General features: G+C 54.8%; 7 protein-coding genes across 7 annotated transcripts; 3 read left to right on the top strand and 4 right to left on the bottom strand.

Annotated features, from left to right (window-relative positions):
• Positions 1–35: 35 nt before the first annotated feature.
• CCMA1212_000863 (uncharacterized protein) lies at positions 36–755 on the bottom strand (the record flags this gene model as incomplete). Its single annotated transcript, XM_073698314.1, has 1 exon — positions 36–755. One exon carries the CDS (start codon positions 753–755, stop codon positions 36–38), a length of 720 nt encoding a protein of 239 aa, XP_073563133.1.
• A 766-nt stretch (positions 756–1,521) lies between these two features.
• On the bottom strand, positions 1,522–2,711 carry CCMA1212_000864 (Quinone oxidoreductase-like protein; the record flags this gene model as incomplete). The annotated part of the gene is made up of 2 exons (XM_073698315.1): positions 1,522–2,428; positions 2,518–2,711. The coding sequence occupies 2 exons, from the start codon at positions 2,709–2,711 to the stop codon at positions 1,522–1,524; spliced, it is 1,101 nt and encodes a 366-aa protein (XP_073563137.1).
• Positions 2,712–4,146: 1,435 nt separating this feature from the next.
• CCMA1212_000865 (Protein PNG1) lies at positions 4,147–5,595 on the bottom strand (the record flags this gene model as incomplete). Its single annotated transcript, XM_073698316.1, has 2 exons — positions 4,147–5,002; positions 5,084–5,595. 2 exons carry the CDS (start codon positions 5,593–5,595, stop codon positions 4,147–4,149), a joined length of 1,368 nt encoding a protein of 455 aa, XP_073563138.1.
• A 1,379-nt stretch (positions 5,596–6,974) lies between these two features.
• On the top strand, positions 6,975–7,441 carry CCMA1212_000866 (uncharacterized protein; the record flags this gene model as incomplete). Its single annotated transcript, XM_073698317.1, has 2 exons — positions 6,975–7,055; positions 7,151–7,441. Coding segments are annotated over 2 exons (372 nt in total), but the record flags the coding sequence as incomplete, so codon positions are not given.
• Positions 7,442–10,829: 3,388 nt separating this feature from the next.
• On the bottom strand, positions 10,830–13,567 carry CCMA1212_000867 (U3 small nucleolar RNA-associated protein 4; the record flags this gene model as incomplete). Its single annotated transcript, XM_073698318.1, has 2 exons — positions 12,531–13,567; positions 10,830–12,472 (listed from the first exon to the last, which is right to left on the bottom strand). The coding sequence occupies exons 1-2, from the start codon at positions 13,537–13,539 to the stop codon at positions 10,830–10,832; spliced, it is 2,652 nt and encodes an 883-aa protein (XP_073563136.1). The 5' UTR covers positions 13,540–13,567.
• Positions 13,568–14,655: 1,088 nt separating this feature from the next.
• On the top strand, positions 14,656–16,950 carry CCMA1212_000868 (Xylosyltransferase oxt; the record flags this gene model as incomplete). The annotated part of the gene is made up of 2 exons (XM_073698319.1): positions 14,656–14,874; positions 14,929–16,950. The coding sequence occupies 2 exons, from the start codon at positions 14,656–14,658 to the stop codon at positions 16,948–16,950; spliced, it is 2,241 nt and encodes a 746-aa protein (XP_073563920.1).
• Positions 16,951–23,267: 6,317 nt separating this feature from the next.
• On the top strand, positions 23,268–24,472 carry CCMA1212_000869 (Acetate permease A; the record flags this gene model as incomplete). Its single annotated transcript, XM_073698320.1, has 4 exons — positions 23,268–23,272; positions 23,401–23,847; positions 23,921–24,347; positions 24,395–24,472. 4 exons carry the CDS (start codon positions 23,268–23,270, stop codon positions 24,470–24,472), a joined length of 957 nt encoding a protein of 318 aa, XP_073563460.1.
• Positions 24,473–24,642: the final 170 nt, after the last annotated feature.

A 24,642-nucleotide genomic window follows, 5' to 3' on the forward strand; every position in this document is an offset into this window, starting at 1 on the left:
CATTACAAACTCAATTCACGCAGAGACTTCATGCCCTAGCAAACCGACAGGCCGGCAATCGTCCAGCCAATGCCGCCAATCCAGACCCTCCGGCCGGCGCACTGCAGGCAGCGCTTCTCCTCGCCGAGGTTGCTCACCGAGCAGCTGAAGCAGACGTGCTTGCCGCACGCGCCGCACGCCATGTCCTGCGCCGCGCCGCCGTCCAGGTCCATCCCATTGTCGCCGGCACCATCGGCTCCCGCCAGCGGAGCGCCGCAGTCGTCGCAGGCAGTGGGCGTCGGCGCGCCGAGGGGATCGGCGAGGCCGGGCGACGAGGTGCCGGAGCTGGGCTGGGAGCCAATGTTCCAGAAGCGGTGCAGCGACTGCTGGCCGGCATGCGTAGAGGAGGACGTCGGGAGGGGACTGGGGTCGGAGCTCGAGACGGGCAGCATCTGGTTCGCGGCGAGGCCTTGCGCGACGGCGGCGACACCGTGCTGGTGATTGTGATGCTGGTCCTGCTGCTGCCTCTGCTGTGCCGAGTACAGCAGATCCAGGGTGTGCTCTGCGGGCGGGCATGAGTGTGGGCTCAGACGATGGTGGTGGGCGCGCCATTCGTAGAACTTACGATGGACCTCCTCGTCTGACGGCCTGTTGTCGCGGTAGCGCTTGAGGGTGCGGCTGTGCAGGGCCGGCGCGTCGAGGGCCATCATGGAGCTGTCGGGGGCGGATGGCGGGAAGAGCTGTGCGGCGGAGCGCTTGCGCTTGAGGAGAGCCATCTTTTGAATTGTGCCTTTGTGACCTTTTCTTTGGTGGTGGTTTTGGGTTGAAGAGGGTGAGGAAGAGATGCTAGAATTTGTTCGATGAAGACGATGATGAGAAGAAATTGATGTAGTAACTGCACGCACGCACGCTGCTCAATGCTTTGTTAGAGGACGATGATTGAAACAGACTGTCGTGACAAATGAAGACCAATTGAAGCAGACACAAACGATGGGCGAATTGGGTTTTGGGCGAAACAAGAAGCTGGGAAGAAGTAAGAAGCTGGGAAGAAGTGAGAGTGAGACGGCGGGATCAAAATGGTAGTCGAGGTATGTAACTGGAAGGCGGGTCCCCTCGGCTGGTATTTGGTAATACTAGCAGCTGAGAGCGCGACAAGAGACGCTGTAAAGGATTGGCGCGAATCTTCGCGGTTTTTGCACTACTTTTTTTTCTCGTAAATTTCGTGCAACGCGTAGAGTGGCATATTTGCGCTCGGGCTGGTCGCGACAAGGCTAAAAGACGGGGGTTCAGTGACGACGGCATCTGCAGGCATTGCGGATGCATGGACACTATCAACAACGAAGATTCAATGGCTTCCGTTGGAGCTTCCCGTGACTAGGACTACATTCAGCGAACAGAATACAATACGTCAAGGGACGTTGTCTCTAATATCATGAAGCAACTTCAGGTTGACATTGAGCGGACGGAACGACTGCCGCACGTGACTAACCAAGTACATACCTACATAATACACAACCACCAGCAAGCTCATCCTCTCACCTCTCACACAACCCTCACCACCAGCTTGCCCAGCCCTCCCTTGCCGTAAACAACCTCCTCGCACCCCTTCCGCACCGCCTCCAGATCCCCCAAGTCCACGACCCTCATCACCGGCTTCGCCTTGCCCAGCGCCACAATCTCGCCCGCCTTCTCCAGGTCCTCGCGGATCTCGAGGCTGCCCGACACCATCTCGTACTTGATGCCCGTGCCCCGGAGCTTCCACCAGTACGCCAGCTGCGACACATCCAGCAGCAGCGCGATCCACCACCGCCACCGCTCCTCGCCGATAATCTTCTTCGCCGTGGCCTTGGACGGCGTGCTCGAGATTGACACGAGCACCCCCGTCCTGGGGTTGAGCAGCGGGATGCCGTCGTCCATGCTGTCCCACTGCGTGTTGTACATGATGTCCACGCTGCCAGGAGGCACCACGTCCCTCGGCGGCTGCGTCTGATAGTCAATCACGCGGTCGTACACCCCCGGCAGATACCGCTCCACCAGCGCCATCTTCTTCGTCGACACCGTCGTGATGACGCTCGTCGCGCCAAACACGCTGCGCGCCGTCTGCGCCGCCATGGCCCCCGTCCCGCTCAGCCCGGCCGGGATGAACACCGTCTTCCCCTCGAGGCTCTCCGCGCCCAGCAGCTGCAGGCCGCGCCGCCACGTCTGGTACGACGTCGTCACCAGCGTCGCCATGCCGGCCGCCTCCTCAAAGGACAGGTGCGCCGGCTTGCGCAGCAGGAAGCGCTCCTCGGCCAGCGCGTACTCGGACAGGAAGCCCGGCGGCGGGAGCGCGAACATGGGCTTGTCGATGTAGGCGCCGTAGACCTCGTCGCCGACATTGAAGTCCTTGACGGCGCTCCCTATGGCCACGACGACGCCGGCTCCCTCTTCGCCGAGCTGCGTAGGGTAACTGTATCATCCAGTCAGATGTTGCTCTCCTTGCTGTGCGAAGAGCCCAAACGGGATGTGAGAGGTGGCATGGTGCCGACTTTTCCTTACGTTGGCGTGTAGAACAGTCCCAACTTGCCCCTGACGGCCTGTAGCTCGCCCGTGTTCACGCCGGCTGCGTGTATCTTGAGGAGCACATGCGTCGGCAGCGTGATGCTCGGCACCGGCACCTCTCGTAGTTCGTAGACCTCGGGTCCGCCCTTTCGCGTCGCCACAAGCGCGCGCATCGTCGTCGGGATATCCATGGTGATGTTAAGGTATGGTCTTTTGAAGCACAGCACCTCGGGTAGAAGACTTGTGGAAGTGAAGAGGTTGTAAAAGGCCTTCCGTTAAAGGTACTATAACAACTCCAGCTCAATGTACAAGCCCAATGCAACACAAGCAATCATAGCATCACGCAATCATCATCTGCAGCGAGACATAATCACTTATATATATATATATATAAATATTCACATATTTGTACATACATATAATAGGTAGAGGACCATATACTGAAATCAACCGCCCGATGTGACCATGGGATCCCACTTCGGCGGCGGACTTGGCCGTTCGGCGTTCGGTGGGTCTCGTTCCGATCCAGCGGCCCGCCGAGACCAAAGGGCTCCCGTCCCCCCCTGGCGATCGTCGACTAAGGTATGTATTGTCCCGGCATCCATATCAACATCATATTCCGCAACGGCGGAGTTTCAGCCTCGTCTCTTTTTCTTAACTTTCATCGTAAAAAGTCGTATTTCTAATCAAGTCGTAGCATGGGATGGCTTGGTTCATCCTTCAGCACCGGAGTTACTCCTCTCTCCTCCGACGAGGTACCGCCATCACGACCTCCAGGAAGCATGTTAACACCGAGCCTTAACAGCGCCATTTGTGACGAAGGAACACACAAGGCGCAGGTCTTTCTCATATGTGTATAAGACGTGTATTGCAAATGTGTATCACAGATGCTGCCACTTGAACAGACGCATGCCTCTGCTGCGCTACGCTACCATCAATAGCTACATCAAACATGGTATACATCCACAAGTCTACCTTGCTCCCAACAGAAAAAGAAACATCGCCTGCAAATACTTTTTGCCCTTCTCTTCATCCCTGGATTCCTCTCCTCCATATCACAATGCTAGCCCAAAACAGCCGTACGCCCCATGGGGTTTCGGGTATAACCCCCATCTCATATCCCAGAAAACCAAGAAAATATCAAGGGCTCACGCCCGTGCGCAACAATTTCGTCCCGGTCCCCCCACCAAATACGCCCAGAGCTCCCCTTACCAAGCAACAAAGTAGAAAGTATATAGGAAAATCGCGATATAAGTGATGGGTACAAGTCTGACTCTTCCCAGAGCGACAAGAGTAGGTTGTTTTTTTCTTCGGTTGATGAAGAAACGCCAAGTCTATGCAGAGAATGGTGAAAATTATGTGAGAGAAGGGTGTGGTCGATCCAAAGGAAGGCGGCTCAGCCTTCAGTGGCTGTATGAATATAAGAAATCGGATAGTGGCCATGTCCTCGACAAGACATGGTTGACTGTCATTGGTAGTCGTTGGGTATCATCGACGTGAAGAATTTTCTCGTGTGTTACGTGGTAAGGCCGTCAGCTGCCGTTGGATCGGCCGACATGAGAAGGTAATAGACGAGAAGGAAAAGTGCATTGTCCTCGCATGTGACATCTGCTCTCTTCTACCCTCTCAAGGCAAATGCCGCCTGTGACTAGGATCACGGGGCTGGCACTGCCGGTCGTGTTGCCGCTGTTGGGCCGCCAACCATTCGGTAGATCCAACTTGGCGGGAAGGATTCTCGGCTGGCAACTTCGTGTCCTGGCCCGCACTGCTGCCGCTGCCGCTGCCCGCAGAGCTGGAAGCTCCGGGGATGATATCCGTGACAGCTTGAGCGATAGTTGCCACGACGTAGCCCCGAAGTTCCTGGTCCTCTTGCTGGTCTTCCTTCTCGAGGCGAAAACGCTCTTCCTTGGACTTGTTGGCTCGGCGGAGATTCTTGATCTCCTGCATGATGTAGAGCATGACTTCCTCGGGACATCGGTTGCGCTCATTGGCGGCTTCGTTGGTGCGCACATATCGCCGAGTCACATCGGTGGCACCGTCAGTTGAAAAGGCGATGCAGTACGACATCTTCTTTCCCCACCCTTCGGTGTAGAGGCGCGGGTTGTCCCAGGCTTCCTCGCAGGCGTCGACGTGGATCCATCTCTTTTGATGGTCGGAGTAGACCTCCGTCCAGACGTGATCTTCGGCGTTCCAAACCCATCGCACACGGCCCCCTACCGCGCGGCAAAGCATGCTGAAGCAGTTTGCCCACTCTCCGACGCGGCCTCTCCGGGTCTGCAACAGACGCCACACATCGCCGTAGCGCGGAAAGCGTTCATAGGCGCCACAGCTCTCAGCAGAGCAGCGATAGAGCTCGACTCGTAGCGCGGCGCAAGCTCTCTCCTCGGGGGTTGGTGCTGTCATGCCCTGGGCGATTGTGGGTGACAGGCACACTGGGCATGGGGGGTTGTTCACCCATGTAAAGAATGATCGCCGGAACCATCTATTGCGGGAGGAGACAAAGTTAGGACTCTGTATCAAGGTGCAAGGGGCAGGGACACGGTTCCCTATCGTCAAAACCTACCGAAGAAGAGCGCGGATGACGCAGTCTTGGTATCCCCATTCCGGTCTCCGGCCATCACCCATACTCTCTGCCTGAGCCTGCAGAACCTGGCTCTCCTCCTCAGCTTCTCCATAGATGCGGTCAAGGGGGATGGTCTGGAGGGCTTCATCCAGCAGACCAGGGTTCTCGTATTTTGTGGGTGTGAGTGATAGGCTGAGTAGGAGGTTTCGGAATTTTTGTGAGTCTCGATCGGTAGCGGCGGGGGGCGTTGGGATCTTGGGGAGGTGGCGCAAGGCTGAGTATGAAGGCGGTGTCGTCGATGCGTGGGATGAGCGCAAGTAATCGCTGCTTGGTGAGGCAGCGCGGTAGGCGTTCGAGGGCCGGTCTTGCAAGCTCAATGAGCGAAGGTCGTTCATGCGCTTGTCGCGCATCATGCCCTCGAAGCGGACCGACAGCCCGTGAGCCCATTCGTGCCCATAGCTGCCGCTCTCTGATGAGTGCCCTGAGCGGGCAGGAGAGTCTCGGCCGTGCATTGCGGATGAAGACGGGTAGAGAGGAGATTGTGATCGGTTAACGAGCGAAGCGGGTCGACAACGAGGTTTGTGGAAAAGAAGTCGTCGATGCGGTTGAAACCGGTATATTTCGTCTGGAGTGAGATCGCTCCCGTCTTCGATCTCAATTCAAGCCGAGGGCGCTGCAAGATGCAGAGTAAATAGACAGGAGCTGGAGAGAAGATTGCGTCGTCGTCGATGGAGATCTGGGTCGTAGGCGACAGCGTCGTAAGCTGCGGATGCGTAGGCCACTGAAATTGCCACAGTGACTGTCCCAGCACCCCTCAGCGTGCGCCGAAACGAACTGGCCTGGCCGCGTGTTCTGGGGTAGTTTTCCCGGCTGCTTCTTCGCTGGCAAGTCCTCGCCTTGTCCCTGGAGTCAACTGCCGTCGACGCTGAAAATGTTCAAGCCGTCGCCAGAGAGAAGCGCTGAGTCGGAGGAGGAAGTCTGAGCATGAGCATGAGGAAGGACAGTGGAAAAAAGAGGCGGACGGGGGCTTAGCGGAGGTTGTAGGCGATGGCGTGGACATGGGCCTCTTTTTGGGGGGTCAAGAGGCCTGCAGACTGCTGGAGCGCTGCGTGTACGTACTTGCGTACCTCCTACGGTACCTCTAGTAGGTACAGGGCAGCCTGGGCGAAATAAAGGGACCAGGCCAGCAGTGCAAGTGAGAGCCGTCGTGGCTGGTCTGTTCTGCTCTGCGCTGGGGTGCCGCTTCCTCTTTGGAAAGCCACTGCTGGCGGTTTACGCGTCAGCTGGTTGGTGCAGCCAATCACAGCCGCCGTCTGGCCCATCCCAGGGCTAGCTTTGCTCGGTGAGAACGACCCGGGGCGGGTACCGTTACAAGGCGGCCAAGCCGGGGTACTTTGCACTGTGTCCGTACCGTACATGTGTTGCAGACGCAATTTGGAGAATGCGCCCCAACATCAGATGCCATGGCGAGACGACTTCTGCGAGATTCAAGCAAAGCACTATGCTTTAGAAGATATAGTCGGGCCAGCGACGCTGTAGATTCAAAATACATTGTCACTTGAGTAAGCTGTGTTACGACTGGAAGTGCTTGAAGAGTCAGTTGGTCTCATTGCGCTGCCGCGATGCCTTTGACCCAGTACAAGCTAAAAACGTCCGTCATATTACAAATGTTGATACAATGCCCTCATATAAGCCGATATTTCAGCTCGCCGCAGAATTGTCTTCACTCTATGCTTAACTTCTTTCTTCTTTCCATCTTCCCCGGATCGTTTCTCAGAATTCGGCAATGAACGAGCGAAAAGGCTGAGATCCAGGTCCAGGGAGGCTCGGCGTCCGGCTCCAGCCAGGTTGCTCGTCCTTGCACCAGCATGCGTCAGTGCCCTATCCACAGCTTATCGTGGACACGCGCGGCTGCGATTACGCGCACGAGAATAACCCGCCGCGAAGCGAGAGGACTCGAAAAGGGGAATGCGTGAATCCAGCGCCTTCAGCTCGCAAACCGCCCAGCAAAGTCACAACTGACAAAACACACTATAACAAACCGCGAATTTCCCTGCCGGACTGTAGCCACTTCATACGTGTGAGCGCAAAGCGCGCAGAGGTATCGCGGCTCTCCTGCTGGGCCGCCCGCAGGTACCGGGACTTGGGCCCCTCCAGCACGCGGCGATGACGAGGCACGCAGCGCATGATGCGCCTTCCCCATTTCTGCTGTGGCACAGCCGATGCCAAGATGCTAGCGCCATGGCTGCGCACTGCGGCGTTGCGCACTGTGCCTTCGGTCCCGAGAGGCACGTTTTCCGCGCGGCTCGCCAGTGGCTTTACAGACTGACACTGGGTAGAACGTACTGTGCTCAGTAAACGGAGGCGATGCAAGCGCCTCAACTCCGTTTCTGAAGTATCGTGCCTTTGTAGGGCTGTCGTCTTTTTCTCTCGTTTCTTCCTGAGCTGTGACACCAGCCCAAATTTCCTTATACGGGGTTTTGACTCTTTTTCTCCGTTCTCGCGGCTCCGAGGCACCAGCTGATTTGACCCCTGCCGTGCTCAGAATTGCTAACCGCAATAGGTACCAACTTGTCCATATGGCTCATGCAACCGCTGCCGATACGACCCAACTGCTTCTTGGCCCGGCCCTCTTTGACTAAACGATCTGCGTCAAATTGGAGGCTCTCCATTTCAAACATCCGTTTATTTTTTATTTTTTATTTTTTTTCTTTGCCAGTTCATCGCTTTTGTATCGTCTGTTCCCCTCTCTTGCCTCTTCGCCTCCATATTTGCCCGGTCATCTCCAGGTCGAGGATCGTTGGGATCAGCAAGTGGCCACAACAATCACACCTTCACATCCACTCACACCCTCAACAACTAGAAAACACCTCTTGAGGTCTCAGGATTAATGCTTCGAAAGCAGAAGTGCCCCCCGAAACTCGCTTACTTGAACAGGGCTCGGGAAACTGATCGATCCAATACTGCGGGAAAACGCGGCAGTGTGTGATTTGAAAGTGACGGGAAAAGGAACCAGCAGAACGTGGACCATTCACACATACAGTATGCGATGCGCCCTTCAACACCGTACGGCTGGTACTGCGAACTCCGCGGCCACGGCTTTTGTACCGCAGGCGTCCAAGGAGGGCTTCTCAGATCAGCCTTGCGAGTCTGTTCCTGGCCTTGCCGCGGCCAAGGACTCGGAACTGCCCCCTCCGCTATTGTAAGGGCAAAAATTGGAGGGAGACTATCACGATCCACGACAATGGCTCACTACGACCAGACCCATCTTGCCACAGACATCGATTCAAGAGTTGCAGCTCAAATTTCAAACCGGAATGTCAACTAGGCGATCCCCTCAAGTCCCCGAATGCTAGTGGTTCTCCCTGCAAGCATATCACACTCCGATTCTTCTCGGCGCCCAAAGCTCTGCAATACTGAATGCCATACCCATCTATCCGCTCCTCATTTTTGTGTATTGCCATGATTTAGCGCAAAGAAAACAGCCAGAGAACCGTGCCTTACTGTACGTTGCTGACTCTTCTTTTTCAGTCAGCGTATTCTCCCATCACGGTTTCGACCCAGCCTCGAGACTGGACCGGATGTGGAAGCTAGAGCAAGGGCTCTTGAATTCGTTGCTGTACGGAGTACGGAGTACGGAGTACATCAAGTCCATCACTTTGGCATTCTTCCTCAGCGTCCGTCCAATCACAAGCTCGCGGAACAATTTCTCTGTTTTACGCTCACAGCTGGGGCGTGGTGCTAGGGGCGCGAGGCCGCGTCATCCGATTCTGCTTGTACTTCGTACGCAGAATGGGGTCCTGTGTGCCACGACGTCCTATCGCCACTGCACGCTTGTCAGGCAAGGGATATCAATTCCCTACCTTTGCCTACTATTGAGCGTCTTCTCCTCCTTACAGTTAGCAGGGCGTGGCGTTGAGGCCCGAGAAAACAGCAATACTCGAAGAGCGGCGGAGAAAACTACGGCGCAGTTCCGACGTTCCAAAAGAGGCAGAACGTATTATACGAACGTATGCCTCCTCCATGTCGGTGGTGAAAATGGACCTCTCTGCACCCATGACACTCGGTTATTTGGCTGTTATACATACGTCGACGAGTCTGGCAGCCACTTTGCCGTCCGCAAGAAGGCTAAGAAGACATCACAGCGTCACGGGACATGTCGTTTGACATTCTTGGTGTGAATGTGAGAGGCGCTCCCTCATCCACCGAGGCTATAACTATCGAAGCTCGACTGCCCTACAAAGTACAGCCAGCCGGGATCACAAGGTCGTCAACCACAGCCCAAGGGCGGATCTCGGTCCACAACTTCTGCCGTCTGGCTGGTTGTCCTACAGGTCTCGTGGGATGCTAGGGCACGAGTATAGTACTGTAGCTACTGACATATTGGATGCTAACACGACACTCAGCCCAGGCTTGCCCTGCATTCCCCGTCGTCCAACAACACCGCAAGAGCTTTTTCGTCCCACACTTTCTGCATTTCTATCCGGCACTGGATGGATGAACTCCGTAGGAGGCCCATACAGTACGCCTCGATATGCTCACCCTTACTGGCCACCTCACATCTTATATTGGAGAAATGACCATCTCAAGCAAGGATCCTGATATCATGGCCCTCATCTAGCCGCATCTTGATACGCATAATCACATCAGGAAATCGATAATTTGACCTTCTGCATGTGGATCCCTGAAGCCTGCCCTATTCACAGTCGTCATCAACATCCATCCTCGCTCCACAAGGCCTCTTTCTTATCTGGCGCTCAATTTCCGCATCCTCCAAGGCACCAAGATGCACAGCCGTTGGATTTTACCAATGACCTCGTACAACACATACATCGTACCGCGTATCACGAGGCTACGAAAGGGCTAGGGCACCCGGTTGCCCTTGTTCAAGCGCCGCTTTTTCCATGGGGGACGCGCGTTAACGGGACCTCGCCCCCTGCTTGCCCAAATGTCATTGTCGTCGTCATGCTTGCCAGGCTCGGGCTCTTTTTTCCTCTATTAACTCCATTCGCAGTGAGGAGATGTAGACGGTTCATGTTATGTATGAGTGCATGATTTTGTGACAAACGTCGCTGCTCATTCCTTCATATAGACCATATGCTAGTACTTCGTGTGCCTTCGTAACAGAAAGCGTGTGTATAACAAGAATCCTACAGCCTTCCCATTCCAGATAGAAGTCGTATCTTCTCCCCTGACTCGAACCAGCCTTATAGTCATGAGACACAATCCATATTTCGCTTCGTATGCGAAAGTACAAATGATAATGCCAAGAAGTGGTGATATCCTGGTGGAGTGTCCAACGCGCACTCTCGGGGCATAAAGGGCGAAGCATTACGTATCAGCCCGGAAAGACACACAAAGAGTCCATTCGAATCAGTCAAGGTATATACACCGATACATATTCCCTCGGTACAATAGCTTACCTACCTTACCTAGAACTACCTAGATAGGTAGCATCTCTTAACGTACTCTTAGATGGAACATAACACTTCAACATCCATTTTATATGCTACGAGCCGCAACCGGCACTCTTATAGAACATCAAAGCAGGAATACCAGGTAGCCCAAGCTCCAATACATGAACTCTTACATATGTACTCTGTGATCCTGGATGAAAAACCTCGTTCCGTCCGCGTTACTTGGCCATGCCATGCCTTTCCCAACCCGTCTCCCTTTTTTGCTCTGTTTTGATACACACAACAGCCACCTGCCATTACACAAGTGGAAAATTTGAAAAGCAACAGCTTTAGTTCTTCTCCCATTCCTCCCCGGCGTAATACTTCTCGGGCATCTCCACATCCCAAGTTGGCCTCTCCACTAGCGCAACCTCGAGCGGCTGGTCCGCGGCGTTGAGAGCCACGATGCCAAGGATCGGGCGGTACTTGTAGGTTATCCACCAGCTCTTGCGGTCAGTTCCCGAGCCGCTGGCACTGCCGTTGGTGTTCCCGTTCGTGCTGCGGAGCTGGGCCAGGTCGCCCTCGGGAGCATCAGCCATGTCGTCGTCGCTGTCGCTTCCGTCCTCGTGGGGAGAGGCGGCATCCACATCGACGTTCACCCACTGCCCGTCCACGTACTTGCCGACACGGTGTGGTGCGAGGTTCTCAGCCATCTTGCCTCCAGCACCGCTAGTGTGGCCGGTTCTCTTGCGCTTCGTACCCGGCTGGGCTCCATTGCTGACGACAGAGTCGCTCTCGGACGCGGGCTTGGGAAGGTCTTGGGCAGTGTCGAGCATGAGGAGGAATGACACGCCGTAAACCCAGAGGCGGGATCCCTGCCATAGGGCGCCCTTGGCCAAGTCCAACAGGTCCTGCACGGGAGCCGGAAGAGCCTTCCGAGGGTTTCTGCGTGACCATGGCGTGAGCGAGCCTTGCAGAGGGTGGAAGGTCAACACGTTCCACGAGGTCGTAATGGCGGCGAGGGTGTAGTCCTGAATGGCCTCCACTCCGTCGTCACTCGCAGCTTTTGAGGGTACAGCATCCGAGAATGACAAGACGACGGGAGGTGAGGGCAGCTTGGGCAGCAGGTTTGCGTTGGGGTTGCGAATCCAGCGGCCACTGACGCTGCTGGCCGTGTCTTCCTCGTCACCCGACGAGTCGCTGTCGCTGTCGCTAGCACTATCTGATGACGATGCCGCGTCATTTTCTCCATCTGCTTCGATAGTTTCCTGCACGTTGTCGTCCGGGCCGCGTAAGATCCAGGTGTCGATGTAACCGGCAATGTCAGCAACCGCAACCATCTTGGAGTCAGATGTGAAGGAGATGTGAGTGATGTTTCTCTCGTAGCTCCTCAACCCTCCGTTCTTGATGTATCGCGGGATATGGCGCCGGAGACGGGGAAGCCGCTGCAAACGAGAAGCGAATCTTGGTGATTGGTCCGGCTCATTGACCTCCTCCAGACTAGCCATGACAACGCGAGAGCCGTCCCTGATGGCGCAGAGCCATCTTCCATCCGCAGAAAGCTCCACCTTTGAAGCACCATGATTCTTCAGCTTCTCTGGGAGTTCAAGCGCAGACAGCTTGACGTCTGAAGGCTTGACCGGGTCTTGGTGCTCCAGCCGGAAGGCTTTCACATCTGTTGCGGTAGACACAATCAGGAGAGTGCCCTCCGGGTTGATTGTAGCAGAACTGATATTGGAGTCGCCCTTGATGACAATCGTCTTGAGGAGTTTGCGGTTCTGGTTCAGATCAAATTCCTCTCCAGTCGTGTTGAAAATCTCCGTAGCAGGCTTTCGCAGAGTCCAGATATGAACCTCCCTGTCCCACCAGCTGGTGATAAACCTTGCCTTGTGTGCGCTCGCAAGGGGAGGCTGCTGTGGAAGATTGCTGATTGTTCGGTGGTTTTCGCGGCCCATTTCCTTCAGGGGAACAAGCATGAGGTTTGAATCGGGGCCTATGTAGGGAAGGTTAGCCATCGACACCTTTGAAATAAGGGATCAGCATTGTCTCACCTCCAGTTACTACGACGCTCATGCGGCCATTCTCAAACGAAGCCATAGTCTTGACGTCGTGATCGTGGTATCTTCTTCCCCAAACCTTGGTCCAGCGATTACCCGCTCCCACATTCTGCTTGTACAGGACAGTGCGGCGATCCATTCCTCCGCTCGTGATGGTCGATCCATCGGCGCTGATGGCGAGACTGAGAACATCTTGTTTGTGACTCTGCAATCTCTGAGACTGCGTGTAGGTCTTGCCATCCCAGATGCAGACCTGGCCTGTAGAGTCGGCCGAGACAATATTACCGTCGGGCAGGCACTTGACCGACCACACGATGATATCTTTCGAGCCTCCGGCCAGATCGGCGCCCAGCGTCATGTGGCGGAGCATATGGCCCTTTGTAACGTCGTAGATTCGGATGGTGCTGTCTGAGCAGCCCACGACTGCGATTTTGCGTGACTGGAACGTGATGCTGACCATCTGCGCCTTCTTCGTGGGGGATCGCACAACGACTCGTTGGAAACGCAGGTCATCGTCTTCGATCGAGTACATGGCCAGCTCGCCGTGGATCGTGCCAGCAATCAGCTTGTTGGTGTGCAGTTCGTCTGAGGCTCCGGTCAGAGCGGGTGGCTGAGCGGCCAGGCACCAGATGTCGCCATGCTGTCCGCTGGCGTGCCTCTTGGGCTTGCCCTTTTCAAGATCCCACTCGGTCACCGTGGAAGTATATCCGATACTAAAGAGACGCGACTTGCCCACGACGACCCTGCCGTCGCCCAGGTCCTGGTTGGGCTCGTTGACCCAGACGAGGCCGTCAACGCTGCGATCCTTGCCGCCGCGAATGACCAGCTCCTGGTGCCATTTTCCATTTGAAGGGTTCCAGATCTCAATGTCACCGTTGGCTCGCCCGACTGCCAATCGCGCAACAGCGCCCTGCTTGGCAGACTTGGTCTTGGGGTGGGAGAAGGCTACGGCATTGATGGCCGAAGGCTTGTAGGGCACGAACCGGCAGCGATGGATATCCATGGCGGCGATGGATCCAAATTGCCGTCGACTGCGAAGCTGATTTGAACCAATACCGATTCCTCGACGCGTTTCCAGACAAAGGAATGCCCCGAAGCTGTGAAGGATGAAGCGCAACGCCGTCGGTCGTGATGCTACAGAAAAAAAAAAAAAAATGTTCCAGCCTTGTCCAGAATTTTTTAGGCCTGGCGAATTAAGCAGCGGCCCATGCACGGCTGCCCCTCCACCCCACCAATAATCGGCCTGTGGCAGCGCCTCGTCCGCTGCAGGGCGTTTTGATCCCCTATAAAACTGCTGTAGCGGCGCGTTGTGCGAATCTGATGCATCACTGCAGCCCCTGGACATGAAGACATGAGATACTGCACCAAGGTATTACTTACTGATTATGGTAACATTGCTCCGATTTGGGACCTCAGACTGTGTCGTGGCTTACGTTTCTCTCGTTCTGGAGGTATCTCACACTGCATCGGCGTGTATCTTGCTCGTCCATGAGTCTTATGTAGCAGGGAAGCGCAGCCTTGTTCCACGAAGACGTCCGGCTGAACAAGATGAGGGCACATATTATGAGGTATCTTCTACTAAGGGACATGCTTAATTTTGCAGACTCTCAGGCACTCTTACAGTGGCCTATCATTGATAACTACCATATCTTCTTGGGGCATCTACTCCATGCGCCTAGTACCTGAGCTGGCGATGTCCAGACGCTTGATGCAGTTGAAGACTCGGTGTGTCAAGTGTGAGGCTTCTTTGCTTCCAGTTCGCGACTGCTCCTACAGCTTATCTCTTTCCCTCCTGCCAGATCACTCTAGAAAACATTGGAAGGACCATCTGGAAGGCGAACGTATGCCAGATACCAGACATCATGGGAAGGAGCTACCTTACCTTGCCTGTCTCAAGCGAGATGGAACCGATGCTTCCATCACTTCGCCAACCTGATCTTCTTCCTCTCATCCATCTTGCCTTGTCTTGTCTCCTCAAAGATTCCCCTTTCATTCTCCAACAGTTCGGCAACTTTTTGGGCGCTTCTTTTTGGGATCCAGTTTTGGCTGCTCTTTTGGAAGCATCTTCACTACTTCTCTGTCGACTTGCCTATCTCTCAATTCCAAAACACACAACATCATGACGCATCAGCCTCCTGAGAGCATCGGCCCCAACTGGCCACCTCACAGGCTCTCTGCCGTCCGACGACGGGCACTGTTCCTCATCGGTTTGTTTGTGCTGTCTCTCTCTGCAACTCTGTTTGTCAGACTTGTTGCGATCGAGGTGGCAACGCCTGAACAGACTCTTGTTAAGCGGCAATTCCAACTCGGTGGGTTTCTGGGAAGCGTGTTTCGAGAGGTACTGTAACAAGTTCCCTTATCTTCTATGGCATTATTACTGAACAAAGAAAAGGTTGTCGGGACCAGGCCCGTCGAAACACCAACGGTGGCTCAACCCGCGAAACAAGATGCCACTGCCTCTTCATGGACATCAGGCATCATCGTTGAGGCATCTGCAGCGGCAAATGGCCTCCCTGAACGCCCGAAGCCAAACACGCAGGACATGCCCAAGTCAAATCAACCTGGTAGTAGCTCCGATAACTTGCTGCAAACCTTAGCAGCGGCAGTCAAGGAGGCAATCATGAAGTCCACACAGCTTCCATCGAACATGCCAATCCATCGTCAGAAGAACGCTTTATCGGATATGATTGTCAGCCAGTCCAAGTCAGAGCCAGCGTCACCTGACTCTTCACTTGCTTCTCCTCAGGCACCCCACCCAAGTTCAAAGGAGAACTTTCCACCGGGCGGGATTCTTGGTGGCTTCTCGGGAGATGGTCTGCTGCTGCGGATTCACAATGCCCGAGCAATCGGAAATGAACCCTCGTCGAAGTCTTCTGCTGGTGGTCCCTCTTTCTTGAGCGACGTGTCAAAAATTGTTGCAGAAATATCGGATATCGATCCCATAGCAGCTGCCAAGCTCACGGACACAGTCCTCGATGCTCTTCATGTGGATTCATCCGCCGTCGCTTCAACTATTCCAAAGGTGGCAACCCAGGCTTCTGTTTCGGCTGCTGATCTACTGCCTCTTGTTATTCCTGCTGTTGCCCAGGCCATGGACCAACCTCTGCCCCAAGTGCCTTCTGTGAGCTCACTAGACATGGCGGAGACTTTGGACAAAGTCCTCCAGCAGGGAACAACAGTCATCAATGATCTCAGCAGGGGCATGGAAGATATCACTGATCCATCTCTTCTCGGTGTCTTAAACGAGCTTGCTATGATCGTTGGCGCTGTCTCCAACTATCTGGAAAAGCCTCTTTGCGCTGTTGATCGGGTCGTGGACAAAACCTCCTTTGAGGCAGTCATACCTTGTGATTCCGCCGAGGCACAGTCCCTCAATTCAACCGGCCAGCTTACAACATTGGCTGCACCTCTGCTGGCTGAGCCAACACATCATACTTCTAGTTCAGGGACAATCACCACTATGGCGCCGCCTTCCCCATATTCATTAGGAGATCAGGCGCCACCCCCAAATCCCGCTTCTCCATCCCAACCTGCGGCAGAAGGCCCATCAAAGACGAGCAGTCCGTCGCCCGCAAACAGAGAGAATGGAAACGGGCCTGTATCAAACGGCGGTGCTCCAGCCGAAACACCCTCGCCTCCTTCAGCTTGTCCGCCATGTCCATCCTGCGAACAGTGCACTTCCAAGATCTGTTCTGTGAAGGGCCCGGACGGAACAAGCGACCGCCAGCCACCCGACGCTTCAACAGGCCCTTGTCCGGGGAGGGGCTATAAGTGTGATGAATGCCTTGACGGGTGGTTCTGCCCTCCGCAAGAGACACCAGCGCAAGTTGTTCCTTGCGGACTCGGGTGGCCATGCTTCCATTGTTCGGAAGGCTGGTTCTGCACTCCCGATGCAACACCTGGTCCAACGTCACCTCCAAGTGCCACGGCTCAGCCCTCCTCCAAGGACACGGGAAAGCCAGGCACAACTAGTGCTATAGCTCCAACAGCACTTCCCAGTGCCGGTGATCTTCCAGCCGGTTGGGATCATCTCGGGTGTTATCAGGATGAGATTTCCAGAGTCCTGCTCAACATCAGACACATCAGTTATGTCCAGGGAGACATGTCTTCCAAGGTATGCGTCGACCGCTGCCAGTCTGACGGGTACGAGTTTGCCGGGACGGAGAATGGGAATGAATGCTGGTGTGGAACCTCCCTTCGAGATGATGCTGTGCGGCTTCCAGACTCGCAGTGTGACAAGCCTTGTGGTGGCCAACCAACCGAGCTCTGCGGCGGCAGTTGGACTATGGATGTTTTCTCATGCTCTGACGAAGCTGGGTCCCAAGTACCTGATAAACCGACCGGCGGGTTCATGTATCAGCTCCTGTCAACCTTCAGAGGCAACAGCAGGGGCACAGTTCACCATTCTACCTGAGCCATTTCTGTTGACAGTGGAGCATCAACCCCCTTTTCTCACGAAGGGATTTGCGAGCGGCAGTCGACTTCGAATACTGTGTCTATCATTATAGTGGGCTTAGCAACGCTTGAGGCGAGTTGACTTTTGTGCCTTGAGGAATTTCATGTTACCAGCTGGACATCATTTTGATGAGGAGGGGCCTGATGTGTATAATATTTGGCTTATGGTGAAGACTATCCTCAGACCTGAGAAGTTAGACTACGAATGGCATATATCAGATTTACTGTTCGCTGAGTCTTTGAGACTTTTGATAATTCCTGCCCATGCCTCCATCACTAGCTGCTCGCTGATGTTTCGATTTGAGGTATCCCAGCGATGCCGGAGCCTCAACATACCTCAAGGAGGCTATAGTCTGTTGGGCTGTTCATTACCACAAGGTAGACTCAACTCATCGTACCTGTGAAGGCTTGGCTGATACAAAAGAGCCGGGCGAGGCCGCAAAGATCAAGATAACACGTACGAACAGCGCCTCAGATGTTCATGGACAGGTACGGCACAATTCTACAGCCGCTGCACGAATTCGCACGAACATTGCTCAGACAACAAAGAGATGCTAACCACATCCTGTGGAGTTTCCAAACACGCCCGCTCAACAAAAACAATAATGCAGCGAAGAGTGTGTAAAGAGTCTGCCCCCTGATGAGGCGGCTACCCATTCCATGTGTTTGCCATTACCATTTCGTGGTCCGTAAGGTACGAGGCATGCAAGGTACCCAGCCTTGTGAGCACTTTGTATCACCACCACCATACCCAGGTTTGCTTTCTTCTCCCCTCCACCTCCCAAGGTACTTTCCCCTTGGCCAATCGTTCCATCGGCGTTCTCCCAAGAGGGCCAGGCCACGTCACGGTAGTATCCCGAGACATTGGCCCAACCCGCTGGGACAGGAGGAGTTTGAGGAGGGAGTTACACAAAAGGGGGGGACGGGTGTCACCCACAACGTTGTTGTTATTGCTGGCAGGTTTGGATAGGCGAATACGACTTGCAGGAGGAAAATGGATGTTGGGTATCACCGCAGCTTTTCTTCTTCTCTGTGGTGCGACGAGGTATAAGTGTGTACCACAAATAGTTCGTATTTCATTGATAAGGCTCTTATTTATTTATATGGCACAGACAGTAGCATGCAGATGCAGCCAAGGAAAAGCCTCTTCTGCTTCTCCTGCGCTGTGCCGTGTCACTTGAATATTCCGCGGCTGCTGTCTTTCTCGTGTTGTTGGAATGCCATCACCCGTTCTTTTCATAGGGTAGGGGTAGCAGTGGTGCAAACGGCGGCCAGCTACCCTGCAGTAAAATTACGCAATAGCCGGCGACCTTTCTCACCAAAGGCACCATCAGAACCTTGGCAGAGAGGTCACGCCGCAACACCACATGCGACGGTAATGCATGCCAAGGGTGAAAAGACCGGTGAGGAAAAATAAAGCCTCCGACGAGAAACAGATGGTTTTACGGTTTCACAGCCAATCCGTCCGAGTGAAGGGTTCGTGCTTAGGTACAGGGCGATGATTGCATAAGCGTGGTGGTTAGCCGAGGTCTAAGGACTCTCGGGTCAAAGGAGACGTCAGGCGTATATAACACCAGCAAGCGCCAAAATCCACGACCACCAGAAGCTAAAACCAGCCATGTCTGCTTGGCGTACTGACCGTCAGTATGTCATTTGGGGTAGCTACAAGGACTCATTGACGCGGTAACAACCTGATCACCGTCGAATGACTCCGCACAGAAGCGACAATCACTTGTTGGAGACGTTAGGGCGAGAGGCATGTGAGCTGCTGTGGGCAAGGACACAGCCCGTAAGATCCACGACTGAACGCGCGCTCTCGGGAGCAGAAGTGGTTCCCGACCCGGATAACGGCATCTTAGGACAATGGAGGCATGTTCCTTTGCCCGAGTATTTCGTGCCTCGTACAGATGGATTCGATGTAGGCCGAAAGAAGCGACGGAAGAAGCCCATCGCCGTATAGGTGACGATGGGCTCTGTAGAACTGTATCAGCCGCAAAACGAGATGGAACTCGAGAGCGTAAACGCCGGGATGTTCCGCCAAGGCCAGGAAGGGGCCTCTTTGGAGAAGCTCTAGACGGTCTTGGCTTTTTCTTCATCTTCAGCTTCGTAGACAGTATGTATTCGGCCACGGATCGACTCGTACGAGGGCGCCTCAACCCCACGTTTTGGCTAGTTCGATGAACAGCCCATTTCCCGCTCAGCCGATGACTCCATCGATGCCCGTCGCCCTGGATCTATTGCGGGTTGGAATGGACCGCAAGCAAGATGTGTTTTGTGCGGGGAAGCCCGATGCTGGGGAAGCGGGCTGGAGACCCAAATCTTGACAGATCAGAAACCCCGAACACCGAATCTGGGGGAATAAGATGCTTAGTTCATCCGCGCGCTAGAGTTGACAAACGACCGCCATTTGCGGGGGAATCGGGGCCGTAGCAAACTTCCTCGTCGTGGCAAGCAGCATCGTTATTATCTTTCACCTGGCTAAAAAGATGCGTTGTGCAACTCGAGCCATTTCACCATGACTAGTTGATCGATCTGGCAGGTTGAAGATCTGCGATGTGGTGCCCCAGGTGACGATGTGGTTTGCGGATGGAGAGGGGCCAAAGATCGTGGACCAGCAACTACAGGCCGCGACCCCAAGGCGAAAGACCCTCAAAGCGACCATGACGAGCGCTCATCTCTATTGCGTGATGAAAAACCGGACGTGGCGGGTGGCTGTCTGTAAGCACACAGATACAAGCTTGCTCCTTCGCGCGCCCACTCACCCACGCCACCTCCAGCCCCCGAGCCCATTCGCTGCGTTGAAGTTGACGACGTGATCTGATTGAGAAGCCACAGGCAGAACATTGCAGCGGCTCGCACCAGGGGAAGGCTGATATCGATACCGTCTCGGGGCGGAGGTGGCTGTGTTTTCGCTTCCGGTCTTTTACATCTTGCTCGTAGAGTATATGATAACCTCGTTATCGAGCCATATGTCGCAAATAGTACTCGTACTTGGAGAAACGGTTCGACACGAGCGAAACGCCGGGCCAGGACGTGATCAGGCGCCTAGGTTTTCGAGGGGCATAAAACGTACGAGTATGTTCCGAAGATCTCAAATTGAGTTTCATGGCTGGTTCTCCCGGCTGATGAGCAGACGAAGCTCTGACGGTCGATCGGGCCACTATGTGGGCTTGGCGATATTTTGTAGCATGGAGACAAAGCACGGAGGCGTCATGCAGTTAAGATGAAGAAAATAGGTGTGGCGGTAATGATGAGTGATGTACCAATGCGTGGATGCCGCACGAGTTGCAAACAAGCTCTCCTGAGGAGAAGACGAGGAGGGGCTCAAGAGGGGGGGGCGAGGAGCTTGCTGAACGATAGTAGCTCAACAGCCGTACACCCGGAGCTCCTCTATTTTCTCCGTTCCAGCAGCCCGCCTACATGCTACTAGTTCCCCATGGACATTTGCTTTCCTCCGACGATCCGCAAATCGTTGACTCGACTCTGATGAGGAAGGGTACGGACTATCAGGCAGCGTGTTAGATGAGCCGCCTCGTAGCGAATTTTGGACAATCTTGCGAATCCCCCTTCCGTCCCACGGTGGCCATACGGACACGGCGTTTACCTCCCTGTGAAGGGAAAATGAAGATATGCGCGAGGCGCCAGCTTCAATGGTATCTGCACGGAGTAATATGGAGGGACTCCACAATGTTCGTCGCGACCGAAGGCAGACAGATCTCTGCAGGCCCCTTTCCATCCTCTCCACAGCCCGAGAGGTTCATGGGAAAAACAGGCCTGGGGGATGATTAGATGATCAAAAGCATCGAGATTCACAGTCCATATCTTGTCCACGACAACGTGACAATTGTGGCCGCCTTTCAACAGGCTCGCAAATCATACCCTAACCTCTCCAGTGTGATTTCAGGCATGCTTGCTCTCTCGCCCTCTCTGTCTTCATGGTTCCTTGCTTTTCTCTTCTCGATCAAAAGTCTGCTTTCACCGATTGCACCGAGGAGCAGCAACAGCAGCAGCAAGAGGCTGCGCGCTTGGGCCTGACCCTGGCTCGACGATGCAGAAGCGTCATGCAGCATTTGATTAGCGACCCAGACCATGGCCACCAGGCTTGACTCGCGCACGGAGCTCCTGTCCGAATGGAGGCATGGGCTCGACTTGGGTTCTCTGGCGATCCCCCAGTACCGCTGCCAGAAAGCACTAGGCAAACCAGGGTCCGTCACCGCATGGAGCTAGCATCCCTTTGCCAGGCGTTCGAGTGGTGGACCGGGGGGAGGGATCAATGTTGGTCAGACCGGGTCTCGAGTGCTCGGTGATATTTTTACGTGCCATCGACGCCGTGCCAGCGGGTGCTGCTTGTTAATATTGCTTCCATTGCAATGTGGCCAACCTGTAACTTGCCATGCGTCAGCTACTACTCTGAGGTTGGTGCACCGTGTCGCTACCAACACTCTGAGCCGCTTTTTCCATGAGTGATATTCGCATTGATTGTCAGGAGAATCGTCAACGACGTGGACCCGCTCGCATTGGGCCAACAACAACAGCAATTTCTATTGTACCTGTATCTATCCGTTAGCCTTCCGCGTAGGAGACATGAGACGCCTCAGAAGCCAGTGATAGCCATTGGGGGAGTGTTCGTACGAGGCATGCTTACCTTTACATGGTGCGCAGTTGCGAGCAGGCTCTTATTGGAACCAGGCCGGCCGAAAGGGTGTGTGATCACATCTCACCATCCCTTCTAATTGCTTCATCCATCGCGGATCTAGCTACTTCGCAGAGGCTAGCGAATGGGCCGTTTTGAGAGTACGAGGTACGAAGTACGGTGAACGATACTTCATCGGCTGGCCAGCAGCCTTACGAGCGGACTGCCTATCAACGCTTCTCATTCCCCTTCCGGCCAGGACGAACCTTTTGCTCATTCAACGAGCATGGGCTTCGCCAAGCCTCGACACGTCCATTTTCCACAGCGACCAATCCACTCGACTGTTGTTGGTTCCTGTGGTCGGGCTCGGTGACGGGCGCAAATAGCCTAAACTCTGAAAAATTTCCAGAAAAGCCTGGGCAAAAGTGGCTGGCCAGGCTTGGCCCTAATTCGTTTGTGGCGGCTTGTGCCGGGGGTAAGGACGATTTTCCTTTCTCTCTTGTCTCGCCGTCTCGCGCCCTTTCGCCATTGCAACCACCGAAGACGACGGAAGGCGGCCTAAGCCTGCATGAGATCAAGCACCAGACGACGCCTCTTCGGAAACAAGGTCCATCGTCAGCTCCAGGAGGATGTGGGTCAATACTACCCCAATCCTGGACTCATTCGACGGCTTGACTCTGGAGGGCAAGGATCTGGAACCCCAAGCTTCCCCCCCACCCCTCTACCCCAATCGTTGTGCTCTGGTTTGACCATGGTGCTTTTTTTGGCCACAGAAATTTGGAGTTGTAGTTCCCTTCGTCCATCCATCCTAGCGGGAGGTAGCCTTTCCATAAGCTCAAACATAGCCTCGAGCAACGGAGTGTCCCGTAACCCTAGTGGCATACCTCGACCTGTTCTAGGCGGCAGAGAACGCCATGAACGGAACCTGCGCTGTTCGCCTAGCTCCTAGCCTGGGCTAGATGGGGCTTGCGGGAACAGTCCTCGGCAAGGAAGTCGACCGTTCTGAACATGGCCAGGGGAAAGCCCATCCCCCATACTAGGTAGGTAGGTAGCAAATCGTATGAACTGCGAGTACCTGACTTGCGGTACTCCGTAGCGAAGTGACGAGGTGCAATTGACGTGCTTGACAACCACCTGGAGTTTCTCCGTATGTTGATTAGCATTTGAAAGGAGCGGGCACCAAGTTGAGGTGGACACAGCAGGCTCGCCACCCACCTCTTTGGCTTGCTGGCAACGGGACTAAAATCCTTCATGTACTGCGTGTATGTGCGAAGTACGGAGGAGAGCCGAGCCGTACATCACATACTGGATGCAAGAATATCCCAACGACCCCATAACGAAAGCTCCCTCGGGGCCTACGGGACAAGTCCGTCGCCAGCGTGTCACTCGTTGCAACCCTTTTCTTTTGCCAGTCTCCACCTGCTAGATCTGTCGCACGTTGTTGATTGACTCGCGACCGCCGGATTGTCCCCCTGTATCCCGCAGTGCGGTGCTAGCTGTAGGCACGGAGTACGAGGCAGCGGCGGTACCAAACCGCGACCTTGGGGGACATTGGGTATCCGCCGACGAAGGTCTCAGCCATCGGTCTCGTTTTGTCCGACCCTGCGTACGGCAGCAAGGCATAGCGTGCTCAATGTAGCAAGATGCCGTTTATAAAAGCTTCTTTGCTCCCCACCCTCCCTTCTTGCTGCCCTCTCCTCTTGCTCCGATCGTCCCTAATTCAAAACGTATTAGCAGCTGCTTTGTCGTGAAGCTCTGCTTTCAATCAACCCACAGTACCCCGGTCATAGCTGGTCTATCCAAGAAAGCTCTTCATTCAGCCTCACTTTGGTGTCCCCAACCAATTCGATCGATTCCCAAGCGAACAGCAATTACAATGGCTGACGAGGTCCACGTCGCTCCCAACGAGAAGGAGACCAACGGTGTCGAGCAGACAACCACCCCACGCCATGGATTCAGACACAGCCACCATGGCGACTTCAGCGAGATGACCCTTGGCCAGTATGCTCAGGCCTTTGGTGGTGCTCTTCAACCCGGTGCCTGGAGGCCATATGAGCACCGAAAGCTCGCCAACCCTGCTCCTCTGGGTCTTTCTGCTTTCGCCTTGACCACGTTTGTTCTGTCGGCCATTAACATGCACGCTCGTGGCGTCTCCGAGCCCAATGTTGTTGTCTCCCTCGCCTTCGGCTATGGCGGTCTTGTCCAATTGCTCGCTGGCATGTGGTAAGTCTCGAACCTTTGGACCACCCGCTGTTGCACAAGTGGAGCCGAGTACTGATGACATGTCTTCATTCAGGGAGATTGCTGCTGGTAACACCTTTGGTGCCACCGCCCTGAGCTCTTACGGCGGCTTCTGGCTCTCGTACGGTATCCTCTTGACTCCCGAATGGGGCATCACGGCTCCCGATGGCCCTTACAAGGGCGATGTTGCCAGCGTCCTGGGCTTCTTCCTGACTGGCTGGTTCATCTTCACCACCGTCCTGCTTATCTGCACTTTGCGATCCACCCTTGCCTTCTTCCTCCTCTTCTTCACTCTCGACCTGGCCTTCCTCTTCCTGGCCTGCGAGCAGTACGCTTCCGACCTGGGCAACGCCTCCGCTGCCCTCGCCCTGCAGAAGACCGGTGGTCTGTTCGGCTTCTTGGCGGCCTTCTTGGCCTGGTACAACGCCCTGGCCGGTATTCAGGACAGCAGGTTCGTATCCTCCAGACATGGTGGCGCGTTTGTATGTTGCTCGCCCGCTGACCAATCAATAGCAACTCCTTCTTCCAGGTCCCCGTCATCCACTTCCCCTGGTCTGAGCAGGCTCGTCAGCGCCGTGCCAGCAAGTCTGAGCGCGCTCAGGCCTAAATCTTTGTCGGTGATAAGCGATGCATGTGCTTTGCTTTGCGCATGAGCGATGTTGGAGGAGCGTGGATTGATACCTCGTGAAGCGAAGTCGTGGTTTCTGGCAAGCCGGGCTGCGAGCAGGAACCAGTACCTTACCTCATCTTGAACCGGGCGTTTCTTTTATCTGTTTC

The sequence above is a fragment of the Trichoderma ghanense genome (assembly GCF_004382785.1).
Source record: "Trichoderma ghanense strain CCMA-1212 chromosome Unknown scaffold_0, whole genome shotgun sequence".
In the NCBI taxonomy this organism is placed as follows: Eukaryota; Fungi; Ascomycota; class Sordariomycetes; order Hypocreales; family Hypocreaceae; genus Trichoderma; species Trichoderma ghanense.